This window comes from Erpetoichthys calabaricus, chromosome 1, assembly GCF_900747795.2.
Source record: "Erpetoichthys calabaricus chromosome 1, fErpCal1.3, whole genome shotgun sequence".
NCBI classification, from domain to species: Eukaryota; Metazoa; Chordata; class Cladistia; order Polypteriformes; family Polypteridae; genus Erpetoichthys; species Erpetoichthys calabaricus.
The window spans coordinates 73,920,808-73,936,200 of record NC_041394.2 but is presented as its reverse complement, the minus strand read 5'-3'; the positions used below and the strand labels follow the sequence as shown (position 1 = coordinate 73,936,200).

Genomic DNA, 15,393 nt, shown 5'->3' with positions numbered 1-15,393 from the left:
AGCTCACAAAATTACAAACTATAGAAAACAAATACAGAGGTGGCTATTGTAGGTATGCTATATCTGTTCATGTTTAAAGCACATGGGGCATGTAAATGAGATCAAAAAAACAATTACGATTTTCTTATAAATAAGACCAAGCTAACACATTTAAAGTTTTTGCATTTATATATACTGCAAAATATTTCACAGTCCACCACTATACCAGACACACCCACACTCCTCTGAAGCCTGAGCACCTTTATTAAATTATTTATTTAAAATCACACTTCACCATGGACCTCTCTCATCCCAGTGGTTTTGTTGTACTCTGTAGTCTCCAAATACTCTGAGCCATTCTGTGTTACTTTTTTTTTTTTTTATAAACCTATTTCTTATATTTTGGCCTCCTCTGCTTTACTTTGGATTATGGTGAAGAGAAAACCTATGAAAGCTGTGTAAGGAGGAGTAGTATGCTTTATGAAGGTAAAACATGGCCAATGGAGTTGGAACATGAAACAAAGCTGGAAAGATTAGTACAGAGAATAATCAGTTAGCTGTGTGTAGTGTCATGGAGTGACAGAAAGATGAATGCTTAGTGAACAGAAAGACTTGTGCTGAGGAGAAACAGATTAAGGTGGCTTGTGTTTGAGGAGCAAAAACTGGGAAAAAAGGTTCACCAAAATCAAAGTGGAGAGGAAGAGGCCAAAAGGAAGGCTGAGGAAAATGCTGAAAAACACTGTAGGGAACATAGTGATTGATAGTAATAGGACTGAGGATACCTAGAACACTAACACTAGACCACTAAACAGTGTCATCTCCAGACAGAGGAGCAGCTTCAGCGACAGACTGCTGTCACTTTCCTGCTCCACTGACAGATTGAGAAGATCGTTCCTCCCCCAAACTATGCGACTCTTCAATTCCACCCAGGTAGGGGGGGGGGGGGGGGGGGGGGGGGGGGAGGGGTGTGGTAAACGTTAACATTATTCAAAGTTGTTGTCTGTTTTTACCTACATTTTTATTACTCTTTAATATTGTTTTTTTTTGTATCAGTATGCTGCTGCTGGAGTATGTGAATTTCCCCTTGGGATTAATAAAGTATCTATCTATCTATCTATCTATCTATCTATCTATCTATCTATCTATCTATCTATCTATCTATCTATCTATCTAGAAGGAATAATAATAATAATAATAATAATAATAAATTTTATTTACCGGTATATTGCACTTTATATTTTAGCAATCCCAAAGTGCTACAGAGTAAAAATAGAATAATAAAATAAAAAAAAACAGAAGAGTCTATAAAATACTTTAACAAAATGACTTTCTAAAAAGATGAGTTTTTAGGTTTCGCTTAAAGGCCTCAGTCGACTGTGGGGCTCTCAGGTAATCAGGGAGGGCATTCCACAGCCTCGGCGCCACCGATGAAAACGCCCTGTCACCCATGCTGCTGAGCTTAGTTCTGGGGACTTGAAGAGTGTTAGTGTGTACAGAGCGGAGGGAACGTAAGGAGTTATGAGGGGTAAGGAGTTCCTGTAGATAAAGAGGGGCATGTCCATAAATGCACTGATGGGTAAGAAGGGAGACCTTGTACTCTATTCTGAATGAAACAGGGAGCCAGTGAAGGGTTTTCAGGATTGGGGTGATGTGATCATACTTTCGCACCCTCATCAGGATCTTGGCAGCGCTGTTCTGAATATACTGGAGTCTCTGGATACTCTTGCCAGGAATCCCAATGAGGAGTGCATTACAGTAATCCAGCCTGGAAGAGACAAAGGCATGGACGAGTTTCTCTGCATCTGCCAGGGTGAGTAATGGGCGGAGTTTGGCGATGTTCTTGAGATGGAAAAAATGGGTCTCACTGTGGCAAAGAGGAGGAAGAAGATTTGGGGATTATTAGCTAACCTGACTAAACCCAAAAATGGCAGTTAAACCAGTGATGATAACAATGATGCATGTCTTTGGGATATTTCTATATTGGAGGAAATCAAAAATACCAGTCAAAAGGGCCAGAGACCCTGATCTTCTACCTAAGAGATAGTCGCATATGTTCCTTATCGGGAGAGGCTGTCCACATAAGTGGGTAGTCAGTATATTCCCCCAGCTGCTAAAAGACAGATATGGTATGTTTCATATGAGTAGTGGCAGCATGGTACCCCTTTATAAATGGATAACTATCTGACAGACAAGGCTTTTTAAAGACTAACTGAGGGCTCTGTAGTGTAGGGATAACAAAGGCTTCTGCAAAGAGTTATTTCTGCTTCAGTCCAAGGGTTTAAATAAACCCAAAGGTGGTGGGGAGAGGTGAGGTGAAGGTTTGAAAGAAGTACAAAGAGATGGTAGAATATAATTAAGAGTCGGAGAAGTGAGAGAGTGAACCCACCAGATAGACAGGGGTTCAAGCTTGATCAGTAATGACTCGATGAACAAGTATCTTGTATTACATCATCTATTGTAAGAAAAAACACACTAGTTTTTATACATTTGGGGTCCTTGGCATTATTTAGGGTATGAAGAGATGCCACGATGGCATTAATAGCAGGAAAGAACATTTTAAGGAACTCCTGATTCCCACATTATCTTTCTTTGAGGGAACACTGCCAAAATCTTTGGGTCTGTACCCATTTTTTGAGCTCAAAATAGTGATTAAAAAGCTCCAACATGACATGGTCTTAAGAGTTAGAGGAAATGTTGAAGGTATGCTACTCTGCCTGCTATAAAAACTGACTACAGACAAATAGACAAATGTCTGCCTGTGGTTGAAGAGTTCCGGAATCATAAAATGGACTCTGTAATCTAAAACATGTCAAAGTCTTTTGGGAGCTCTCCAGAAATACTTTTCATTGTAGCATCGTGTACCTCAATGGGTGGTCACAACTTTATCCTCTTCATAATAAACAAACTTATTTAAATTTAAATTAGGAACTGCCCAACTATATTAAGCCTGATTGTTATACTAAATGTTAACTTTACAACCCAAACTATTGGTTGGCTTGAGCTTCCAGTTGTTGTCAACATTCTGACACAGTTTGAGGACTATTCATGTATTTTTTTTAATGTGTGGGAATCATTCATGTTGTCAGTTGATTTACATTTTGTGTTCTGGGCATTGTCTCCATGGTGTGCCATGGGTTGCATGCACATCTGCTGTGCTAAGCGTGTCTCTGTCATGTTCACACACATCAGTATTAGATATTGGGGCATTATTTTGTATTTATATACAGGTTCTGAACATAGCATTTACAAATGGCACCTTTAAAGTAGATTTTAGGACAGCACCTTTGACTACAAATTTGGTTAATCCTTTTGTTTTAGCGTATAAGCTGAATACAATTTTTAGCTTCAATTTCAACCTATTAATAATCATGACAATTTTGTTTTAAGTGTTTATAAATCATTAACTCGGTAACTTCAATCCAAAAATCATTTACACCAAAACAGGCATTTAATGTGGTGTAGTGACTGGTGTATTTAGGTTGGAACCACAAGGCTGCAAGTTCATTCTACACCTCTGATTCCTTGCTTGGTCCAAAATAAAATAGGGCTAATAACTGTTTTTATACCATAAGATTACTATGGATGAATATTTTGGACACAAATAAATAAATGCGCAAATAGATTGGTGAACTATTAGTGAAGCACATGTCTTGAGCTGTGACTATGCAAATCTGTAGCAGATAAATGTGCAAGAAAATGCTGCCCAGAATTTCTACACAAAGCAGCTACTTTAATTCAAAAGGCTCTCTACTCATCACTAGAGTCTGCATCTGAAATATCCACTGTAAATGTAGCCTTTGATGGATGGAGATTAATGCCCACAATATTGATGTTTTACAAATTAGTTTTCGGATTGTAACCTCTGTAATCCTGTCCACAACCTTTAGTGGCCCCAGCAACAGAAAGACTAAATATCCACACCAGCAATAATTCAAATGGTGGCGGAAATGTTTCAAAATAGGATTACAAAATGTAAAGAAGGCATGGAAACTTACTTCTGATATAAAAAAAAAAAAAACAGAATTTATTTCAAAATCCCAGGTAACTCAAGCAGGCTGCATGCTGTAGAGGTTTGGACTATGGACCACAAGCCCTGAGGGTGTGGATTCAAATCCTTCTCCTAACACTATGTGCCCATGAGCAAGCCACTTCACCTGCTTGTGCTCCAATTGGAAAAGCAAACAAAATCAAACCAACTGTATCTCTAAAGTTGGAAAAAAGCCTCAGTCTAATAAGAAGTAGACTGATTGTAGGTATTTGCCTTGAAAAGAAGCAAAAAATCTTTCAACATACTCCTTCCATAACATATTAATACTTTGTTTATATTAATTGCTTTCATATTTTACAATAAATTAACTTATTTATTTCTGTCCAAAGTATTCCTTCACAGACTGCATGCTTAATAACCTTGTCTATTACACTAAAGACACATTTTGATATAATTTTTCTGTTTGACTCTCCTCTATATAAAAAATAAATCCAGTCAGTTCCATTCTTTAAAATATGCTGTAATGAAGAAACAGTCATATACTGTACATGGAGGCGAATAACAACTTCAGAGTTATGCAGAAAAAAATTACTGTACCTTCTTTTTAAGTGGATTTGATTGTATGGTTGTGATACAATCAAAATAATTGAGAGTGGGCCCGGCTGGTGATGTCTTGGTTGAAATCACAGTTTGTTCAGTATGGTATATGGGGTTCAAATGAAAAGGAGTCATTAGTTTCAAGGGTTCAAAATGGCTTTATTCCCATGTGTGAACTTTACAAATAGTGCAAATCCAGTTAGTAGTAAAACAGCAAAACTTATTGCATAAAATATCCACAGTGCTTTTAAACAGAAAACAGAATTTGCATTAAGAAAGGTTAACTCGTACCACAGTTCAGTCTCTATAAAAATGGTTTAGCAATTGGAGGTTACAGCTTATATTGGCTCATATTGAAACCATATCTCAAACTTTTAACATCCTGTTTATTCCACCTGGAGTAAATTGAACTCATAAAGACAAATGCAGTAAAACAATCTATTTGGCAGTAAATGCAATACAGTAACAGTGTGAAATGAATGCAAATAATGGCAGTGCACAAAAAACTTCCAACACAACAGGAAATGCTTGGCAACAGAAAATAAATACAATCTATTCGAAGAAATCTACAAATCTGCAAATTCCTATGGAATTGTTTACTTCCTAAAACAAACATCAAGATTCCTCTGGTACTCCAACAGAGAGGTCAGAATGACTTAACTTGTTCTTAAATGTAAGTCCTGCCCTATAAAGAAAGCCAATCATGTACCAGTTATCTGAATTATCTGTATGAATTAGGAACTCAAGCGTCTGGTCATTAGATCAAAGCAGAACAACTACCAAACAGGAGGCGCTTGCTGTTTAACTTGCACTGTGCTTAGAACTGAGGAAACTGCAGTTAAGTAATATGTTCATATTAGTATCGCAATTCTGAACAAGTTGCCTTATACACAGAAGAATGAAGAGAGAGAGGGAAAAAGAAACCCACAAAAATAAAAAGACAGAGACCAAATATTTTAATATGCAGGCATCCTTATAGTAAATGGTTAACATTCCATTTTGGAAACAAAATACATTTTCTGAGTACATGGTCATGTGGATCTCTGTAATATTGCACACAAGATTGTAAATAATACTGCAATTTTAACGCTACTGAATATAAAATATTTTTTTAGCCTGATACGTCTTTCCACTGCCTGCACAGCCCTGTTTGATATCTTTAGACTTGACTGTTTCAGTAAATGGTAGACAGCTGCATTGCTAGAGGCATATATTTCTAACTAAAGTCAGGTCATGTATTTTAGGTAACCAGAAACAAGCCCAACAGGCTGCACTGAATGCAGTCAACTAATGATTCTTAATGTGAATATTCAAAAAATGTTTTGCAGTCCCTAGTCAGTAGAAAACTTAATCTTGTGTGCCTCAGAGCTGTTTGTGCAGTTCCAGACCACTAAAGTGTTAGGATTACATACACAAAACAATGCCGAGTTTGATATCTGATACTTTTTAATTTGATCACAAAGAATGGGAACATAGTTGTAAATGACACTTTAACAGAGCTGTTGGCTAACACCTTTACAATGAATACTAAAAACTTAAAATGAGATATTTACTGAGGAAACAAATGAACATGTGGAGTGCCAAGCCACCTTTTTGCTTTAAAATATCCTGAGGAGGCCCTATGTCTAGAAGGTTTCTGACCTTTCCAGCAGAGAGTTTCTTTTTGACAATCCCAGCGTACCATTTCTGATACAATAAAAACAAAATAAGGATAATAATATTTTATAATGACAAAAAAAAGATTGCTTGGCCATATTTCACTAATGGCAGCACTTACTAGTTATGTGCAAAAATGCTATGCAATTTATGAAGATAATTAAAGGTTTACTGTTGCATTGTATTTAAAAATACACATCTTTGTCATATTTTACAGACTGTGCCACTGTTTACATGTTCAAACAACAGAAAACCTCACAATGAAGTGTAAAACTAGGTAAAAATTGTAGTTATTGTAAGCACAGAAAGAAAATAAAATCAGGATGCATAAAACCATTCTGAAAGAAAAACAAAAAAACAAAACAAAAAATAAAATACAATAAAAGTATCAAATAAACTTGTAGAGAATCTATTATCCTTGGGAATTGCTTTGAAAATTCTTGGAGTTATGCATCTTTATTAAATAAGCAATATAATAAATAATATTTTATCCCACATCATTTTTAAGAGTTAAATGTCAAAATTTGCTATTTAGGGTCAATCAAATAGAAATACATTTATAAATTACAGTTTTCTGACTTGAACATTCTGTGCTGCTAATGCAGCCACTTGAGCTTCTGGGAAAACAAACCGATAACTAATGCATAGCAAGCTGTGCAAAAGAGATGGTTAATTTGTAGGGAAAGCAGCTTTATGTGATATTCTGACTGGCAGCGCCAGTTTGTCTTTGTCTTGGGTTCTTTTGGATCAGCAGGCATAAACAGAGCATTTAATCAACCCCATCTAAAACAGCTATAATGAAATGTACTCATGTAACATTCAATGTGCTTGGGAAAACAGCAGACAATGTTGTTTAGTTTACTGTTGGCTTTTCAAAAGAAATGTCAATGTAGTTTGCTTTGTGATGTAAAAAGTTATAAATATAAAGAACGTCAGTAAAAAAAAACTCCTAAAAATTATTTTAAGCAGCAAAAAATACATTTTCTTATCACTGATCAGCTGTAGACTCACAGCATACATGGACAAAGACTTTTTTTCAAAGAGGGAAATGGTGAGGAATAACATCCATACAGTTTGAAACAGACTTGCTGCTACTCTGAAACACACTCTTATTAATGAAATCAGAAATTAATACAAAAAGAGGCAGGAGAAAACCAAATGTTTTGACCAAACTGATACAATGGTATGTTATATTTTCCCTTTCTATCTAAACCCCTAGGGATTTCCTACTTTTTTGTGCAGGAAGAAACATACAGTAGATAGAATCCTGGCAGCAATGGGAGCAAGATAGGAACCAGCCCTGAAGAGAGCTCCAGTTTGTTACAGGACACGCTTGCTCACAGACACACACTTACACACCCAGAATCACTCAATCCAAGCCATCAATTAATATTGTCAATTAATTCAGTCTTCATATCCTTGGCGAAGGAAAACTGGACCACCAACTGTAAAACCCACAGGGAGACAGGGAACAATATAAACAGACTAGGGTCCATGCCCTGTGTCCAGTATCTACAAATGTAGCATATATAGTACCTATAGCTTTATGTGTGTGCATTATGTACTTTGTATTTTAGCCATAAACTTTTTACATTACTCTAGGCCTATACAAAAATGAATTGAAATGAGTGTACCCTATATATATATCCATTTATGTATATGTTTACATATATACCCTCTCTCTTGCTGTCTGTCTCTCTTACACACACACACACAAACACACACGCATTGATAAACATTTCGTTTTACAAGCATTTTTAATTGCAGACATAATTAATGACAATATTGTATTATTTCTATTAACCCACTACTTTCAAGTTTATACCTGGAATACATTGTCTTGCATGGACTGAATGACATACTGTAAGAAGTAAAGTGTTTTAATTCAGCAAGGTTTTATTGTACTGTAGCACCTTAATCCATTATTCACATTAAGGTCTTTCTCATTTAGAGCCCATGTTTTTGTTTTCTGCTACACAGATGCAAAATAAGTTTGAAATGTAATTTGTATGATATCTGTGAGTTTCTATAATACCAAGAATGTATTCCATGTACTAATGAGAATTTGGCTTTTACTTCTTTCTTAATGAAGCGCCATAGATTGCAACAAGGAAAGCTAACTGTTCTCTTTTATACCTGTGTTAGCCTTCTGCTTATCATCCTTTAGAAAATATTTTAAACAGAAAAGGAACTTTAAATAAATAAATAAGTTGACAAATAACAGTATATATCTACTTTAAATTATAAAACACAACTTGTGCTATATACATTTCCTGCAAAGTGAGAAGACACTACAAAAAATAGTAAAAGATACATGGTATGTGAAAGTTGCCCATTCCACATGGTTTGTAGAAAATATATATTTAAAAAAAGCTTAATTAAGCAATAGGTTTATTGCTCTGAAGGTATTTACCATTGATCAACAGTTTGTATTGAAGCCTATATCCACTGAGTAGTCTTAGGCCCATTGTGGCCTGTGCTCCAACAACAATATTACTGTAAAATACTCAAAATGAACCACAGCCAGAAAAACAGTTGCTTTCTTACTGGTGCTTTTTATGGAGACCTAGCTGCTCAATATTGCTTTTCACAAAAACAACTCAATATTGTTTTTTTCAAAAAAAAAAAAATTAAAAAAAATAAAAGGAAACATAAGCTAACTTAATATGTGCAGAGTTAAAACTTAGCATAACTTAGTATAGTAGTGGAGATACAAGAGGCAAATTAGACTGTTCTATATTAACAAGGACAAGGTAATTTGACGTCATTTGCACACAGACTATTTGCTACTTTTTACTGTTTCTAATGAATGTCAGTCAAATCATACACATCATTTATTAAAAAAACACTGTGCCAAATGCAAGTGTATAGTTGACTTTCAAAGTCAAAGCACTTCTTTTGCTTATGATTTTGAGCTAGTCTGCTAGCATCAAACAGCTAAGTGCCCCTTGTTTCAAACACTGGCCCCCTGGCAAAAACCAAACTTTGTATCCTAATAAAGCACAGCCTAATGCCAAGAAAGAGTTTGAAACTGATTGTGGCCTTCAATAAGGCATTCCACTGCATAAATTATGTTAGATACTGATGAAGAATGAAAGAAATACTGAACATAAATTAAACCTGCTCTGTTTAAGCCTGCTGTATGTAGCTGCTGATGAATACAGGCAAACATATTTACAGTATTTTCAGCCAACAATTATTTTAATTTAACATGAATTAAAGTTTTTAAAGAAATCGGGGGAAAAGGATGGAATCCTGTTTTAGCATTTTTAATAGGCATCAGTTTAGACTCTTCTTACGGCATATGTAACTCCAACTTTCCTTTTGCGTGATATTCCAATAATTTATATCCTCCCTGAAATTCTTTGACTCAGTGTTCTATTAGGATATTTTGCTTTAGCTATACAAATGCCCCCCTTAGTATTAAAGGGAGAAAACTTTCTATATACAGCAAGAAAAAATAACTTTAGGTTCAAGTATATCAAAGCGCAAAAAAAGCCCAAACAAAGTTAAAACTCAAATCTTCAATTAACATGCAACTTAAGAGGAAGAAAATAAAAATATAATGTAAAGTTATGGCATGTTTTTAGATCACATTACTTTTGATCACTTCAGGCCTACTGTCTGATGAGCAAATTTCTCGCTACAACTTACTCCGTATGAAAATAAAGCCATTAATTTCTCTGTATGTGCTGAGCACTTTCAGTCTGTAATAATGTATCTTATTTTTTATCCTCCATCACTGAATCAAACACTTCTCTTTACGACTGTATTTTCTCCTCCTTTGCTCCAAACCCCTCTCCAAGCGGGCATCTTCTTCCAGTGCTCTGTTAAGAAAAATAATTTATGCACAAATAAATAAATTACAGAAACAAAAGCACACATTTTTTGAGCGTAAAAAATGTAATGCATTTCAAGATGCATAATTGTACTCAGAATACATACCAGCATTTCTCAGAAGTTATAATATTTGTCTTTCCCTTGACTTTACACTGAAATTCTACATATCATTACTGAGTCTGAGAAAAACTACTTTGTTATTAGATGAGTATGTGTAACGTTATAGTAGTTTTTAAAATAAATACTGGTTGAAACTGGAGGTCAAGCTACTTCAGAAAATCAAAAAATTAATATGTATTGATCAGAATATGGCTAATACGAATAAAGGACATACAAGGCAAAAGAATGAAGAATTCTGTATTATTTTGAACCTTACAAAAGTGTCTCAGCTATTCGTTGTGAATATCGAACAATTTAATTAAGTTGTAAGTAAAGAATGAGTGAGTTTTCCAAGTGTTTCCCAAAGCCCTTTGTTATTCAACATTTCATGAATGAGGTTAAAATACTTATTTGTTGGCTCTTCACCAGTGTCGATGTCAGACTATCAATAACAGGAACATTAATCCCATATATTTAAATAGTTAAATATATGTTATATTGACACAACACACATGTGCAAATGTAAAAAAAATGTAATCAATTAAAACACAACAAAATTCACAAAATAAAAGGCATTCAGATTAGTTTTACTAATAACTCCAAACATCTACAAATGGGCTCAAAACATTATATGGCTTCTTTGCAAAACTGAACAATGCTGAGCAGCGATAAGAAATGGAAACAACAATTCACAAAAGAAGAGTTAAATCAACTTATTGAAGTGGTGGCACAAAATAAAGAAGTACAGTAAAACCTTGATTATCTGTACGGGATTGGTACCAAAGCCGTGACGGATAAGAGAAAAGACAGATAATAGAACAGCATGTTTAAAATGATATACTGTAGATTAGAGAATAGTCATATATATATACAGTATTAGCCAAATAAAACTGACTCACTCATCATGAAATCTCCCGAACCATGAGGACTTGGGACATGAAATCTGGAATGTAAGTTACCCTTGGTCCATAGGTGCTCGCTAAGAAACGGTTTTAAAAATTTTGTGGTCCAAGCACTAAATTTCTTATAGTTTTTTAGACCCGTTTGTATGTCTGTCCACTTTTCAGGACAGAACTACGTAACAGATTTAGATCTGAGTTTTCTCTATAATTTGCTTGAACATTCCATTGATTTTGCGACTTTCTCATTGCGCTAAGTATTATATTTCGCTTGCTGAACCAATTAGCACGAATCCGAGAGAGACTCATCGGACTGCAGGGAGGGGGGTGGGGCCCTCCTCAATCACGCGTCTGCCGCGGGGCGTAACCTTAACTCCGCTTAGTTAGTGAACAAGAGAACTACTTAATGGATATAGATATTTTTTTTCTATAATTTGCTTGAACATTCCGATTGATTTTGTGACTTGTCTCATTGCACTAAGAATCATAGTTTGCTTGCAGGAGTGATATATTCGCGCTAATCCGAGACAGCAGCTGTGGACCAAGGGGAGGGGGAAGAGTGACGTCAGGAGTAGAGAGCTGGGTGGGGCCCTCCTTACTGTCCTGTTTCAATAATATGCGGGCGAAGCCGCAGGGGATGGCTAGTTTATTTATAAAATAAAATATAATATAGTATCAACAAATTAATTAATTCATATAATATTGTAACGACCAGCGTAATAAGGAAACACAACTCAGAGGTACTGGAGTTTTCTACATTTTATTTGGAGTCTTCATTCCATAACAAATAGTGCCCTGTCTTTTACTCCATTATCTGGGTTATGGAGATCACCTCTAAGACAATGAAAGAAAGCTTTCCCTACCAATCAATTTATCTCCTGTCACTCACATTCCTTTTTTCTCTATACAGAAAACACTCCTGCTTATTTTCGCCAGACTCTGTACTCAAAACTCTGCCCCGCTGCAACTTCCTTTTTCTCCTAACTTCTCCTGTCACTCAACTCCTAACAGACGTGCCTGCCCCTTACAGAACAGAAGCCCTTCACCCAGTCCCATTACTTACAGCATTCATTACACACATTCTGCTCCCCAGCAGCACATCACAAGCTGCCTGCATATCACAATATCCATCCATCCATCCATTGTCTAACCCGCTGAATCCGAACACAGGGTCACGGGGGTCTGCTGGAGCCAATCCCAGCCAACACAGGGCACAAGGCAGGAACCAATCCTGGGCAGGGTGCCAACCCACTGCAGGACACACACAAACACACCCACACACCAAACACACACTAGGGCCAATTTAGAATCGCCAATCCACCTAACCTGCATGTCTTTGGACTGCGGGAGGAAACCGGAGCGCCCGGAGGAAACCCACGCAGACACGGGGAGAACATGCAAACTCTACGCAGGGAGGACCCGGGAAGCGAACCCAGGTCCCCAGGTCTCCCAACTGCGAGGCAGCAGTGCTACCCACTGTGCCACCGTGCCGCCCACGTCACTATATATTAGCAAAAAATAATATAACAGAATTAAAAAGAAAATTACAATACAGGAGAACATTAATATTAATACATTATCATTACCATCAGTGGTTTCCATTTTCAACACGTTTTTCAATACTTTCGGCATCATACTTTATACCATTCACTGTTGTTCTTCCTACTCCATAAATTGAAGCAATACTTGAAGCACTTTTGCCATTTTATAAATGTGTAATAATTTCATTTTTTTGTGACAATTCCAACACCACACGCTTACATTTATCAGCCATGACAATGTGTAACAGTTTAATTATAATAAAAGAGAAAAGCTACAAAACACTATTAAAACTGAAGGTACGTAACTGACACTTTGATTTCAAAATGCAGCCTAACACGTAGTGCTGGGGAAGAACACTATATGCTAGCAGAAGGTAGAGTTATTCCAATGTACAGCATAGCTCATAGCGTACCGCATGGCAGTAGTAGTACAGTAATAGGTAGGTGATGGCATACACTTTTTTTGGCCCTGATGGTTAACAGAGATTGACCGTTAATCAAGTGACAGATAATTGATGTTTTACTGTATTATTTTTCAAGAGTCGTGGAAGCCCCTCAGGACTTAGGCAGGCGCCAGAATCGCATCTTCCTTATGCCCAGATTGCTCCCAAGTTGAACCAGATATGAGTATCTTATGTACTTCCAGGCTGCTTGACCACAATATCTGTAAAAAGACCCTGATGACTGGTTGCATTTCAACTGAACATTTAGCACCAAGAACCCTTTTCGAGAGGCAGAGATGGGCTTCAAGAAGTAGGGAGTAGAAATAGGGATGAGCATTCCATCCACTGCCAGGTATGCCAGCAATGCCATTAAAACCAATTTAAGTGTTGTGCAGGTCACTGTATTATTACTTTTATTTACTCGGCTGTTACTTTTTTCTAAGGCGACTTAAAACATTTGAGATACAATTGGTTTCATTTCTTTTGTTTTTGCAGTTGGAGCACAGGCAAGTGAAGGGACCTTGCTCATGGTCACTCAGTGTCAGTAGTGGGATTTGAACCCAAATGCATGGTGCAATAGTAATTTGGCCACTGCATGCACCGATTTAGACACAGCAGCCTTGCTGAGGCCATGTGCATCACCAATGGTCTGCAGGAATCCACCAGTGCTGTAGAAATGGAGAGGTGTAAGATGCTGTACAGTGTGACTGAGGGCAAAATTCTGGTGTATTCCTCTTTCCAGTTTGTCCTGCACCAGACCAAGAAGGATTATTATTTTACCTCTGGGCAGTCTATATTTCTCTGTTAGTTGTTGATTACTGACATGATCAAAGTGGTTTATGTCTGCCAGCAAAATAGCATTTAGACCAGCAACTTGTATTCTTGGATGGTGCTGTCTCAAATGGCATCTCTGGTTGAGTCGCACAATTCTCTGATTAGTTGCAAATGCCGTGCTTCTACTAAGGGATGATTCATCTTCTCACTTTAAAGGATGTGACTGATTACAGAGCAAGTTTGATTAGCTAACTTATTTTGTACTTAAATTGTCTACAGGTTTTAAAGCTACAAAGAGCCACTTTTGTGCAAATTTACAGCCTACATTATAATTTTATATTTTTATTGCAACAATGACCTATTACTGTTATTCCTAATATTGTTCTTTTGAATGTTATTATGTGTCAGTGATGTTTTTTGTGATGTACTTAGGGTGACCTCTGTCTTTCTGTGACAGATTTGTAGGCAAAAGTTTACTTATTCTACGAGGATTTCATCCTTAGAGCAGTAATCTTCCTGGGGAGGTGCAAGATGATTGAAAATAATTATAAAATAACAGCAAAATACTACAAGCTACAGCTAACTTACGGCCCACATCTTGCACTAGGCACTGGGATCTTTTTAAAGTGTTTACTTATGGCCCTCATTGACAGTTATTTTTTTCAAAGACCATCAATGTCTATTTCAAATTTACATTGTATCCCTTAGTTCTATTACAGTTTATTTAAACAGATACTGTTTGACTGCTTATGAATACAGTAAATGTTGCATGGTTGGTTTCTTTTCTTTTATTATTTTGTATCTGTAAGTCTGTGCAAGCTTTCTGAGCCTGACTTTCATGATGGCACAATAAAGAATAAACTAAACAAACAAAAAAAAGTAACTGCTGTCCCATCCTTGGTTGGCTCCTGATTTGCAATGATGCTTAAGCAGATTTCACAATGTCTGGGTAGATGGAACTGAGCTGAGTATAATGAATGACAGTGCAGTAAATGAAGAAAATCTTAAGAATTCATTAAAGAACAACAAAACATTAGGTCTCACCGTCTCTCCTTAGCATCCATATCATGGACCAGCTCATCTCGTTTATTAACAAGTGACACAAGTTCATCAAGCAATAGTGCTTCCCTGCGCTGCTGGGCCTCTGTTTTCTTCCAGTCTTAATCAGGAAAAAAGAAATCACGATCATTATTACTGTTCATGAAAAATAATTAGTGTCTTAGACTCAAATTAGATTTGGATATAGAAACTGATACTATACATTCTGACCATTATTATACCTAGTAAAAAACATTACCTCCTCTAACAGAAAACTGTTTAAATTGTTTACAATTCTGCATGAGTATACTGCCAAATATTCACTTAGTGGAGGGGATTGCTACAGAATAAATAGTGCCCACCTCACTCTTCTGGAGTTCTTAACAAAGCCTGTTTAAACTGAGTGCTATCGAAATAACTCAGTGGTCTAGTAACCACTAGACTTGATTGTAGTTCAGTACTCCATAGATGCTTCATTTTTTACATAGTCTAACCCTTTTCTGTGCACCTTTTGTGGTGCTGTCATTGCCCTTAGTAAA

General features: G+C 36.4%; 1 protein-coding gene across 13 annotated transcripts in view; it reads right to left on the bottom strand.

Annotated features, from left to right (window-relative positions):
- Positions 1–4,702: 4,702 nt before the first annotated feature.
- ehbp1l1b (EH domain binding protein 1-like 1b) overlaps positions 4,703–15,393 on the bottom strand; it is a 122,150-nt gene continuing 111,459 nt past the window's right edge. For all 13 annotated transcript variants that reach the window (XM_051933557.1, XM_051933564.1, XM_051933568.1 and 10 more), the window contains 2 exons: positions 14,861–14,975; positions 4,703–10,047 (listed from right to left, as the gene is read on the bottom strand). In XM_051933557.1, the coding sequence (XP_051789517.1) occupies positions 9,960–10,047; positions 14,861–14,975 (203 nt within the window). In that variant the 3' untranslated portion in view covers positions 4,703–9,959. The remainder of the gene's footprint in view (positions 10,048–14,860; positions 14,976–15,393) is intronic.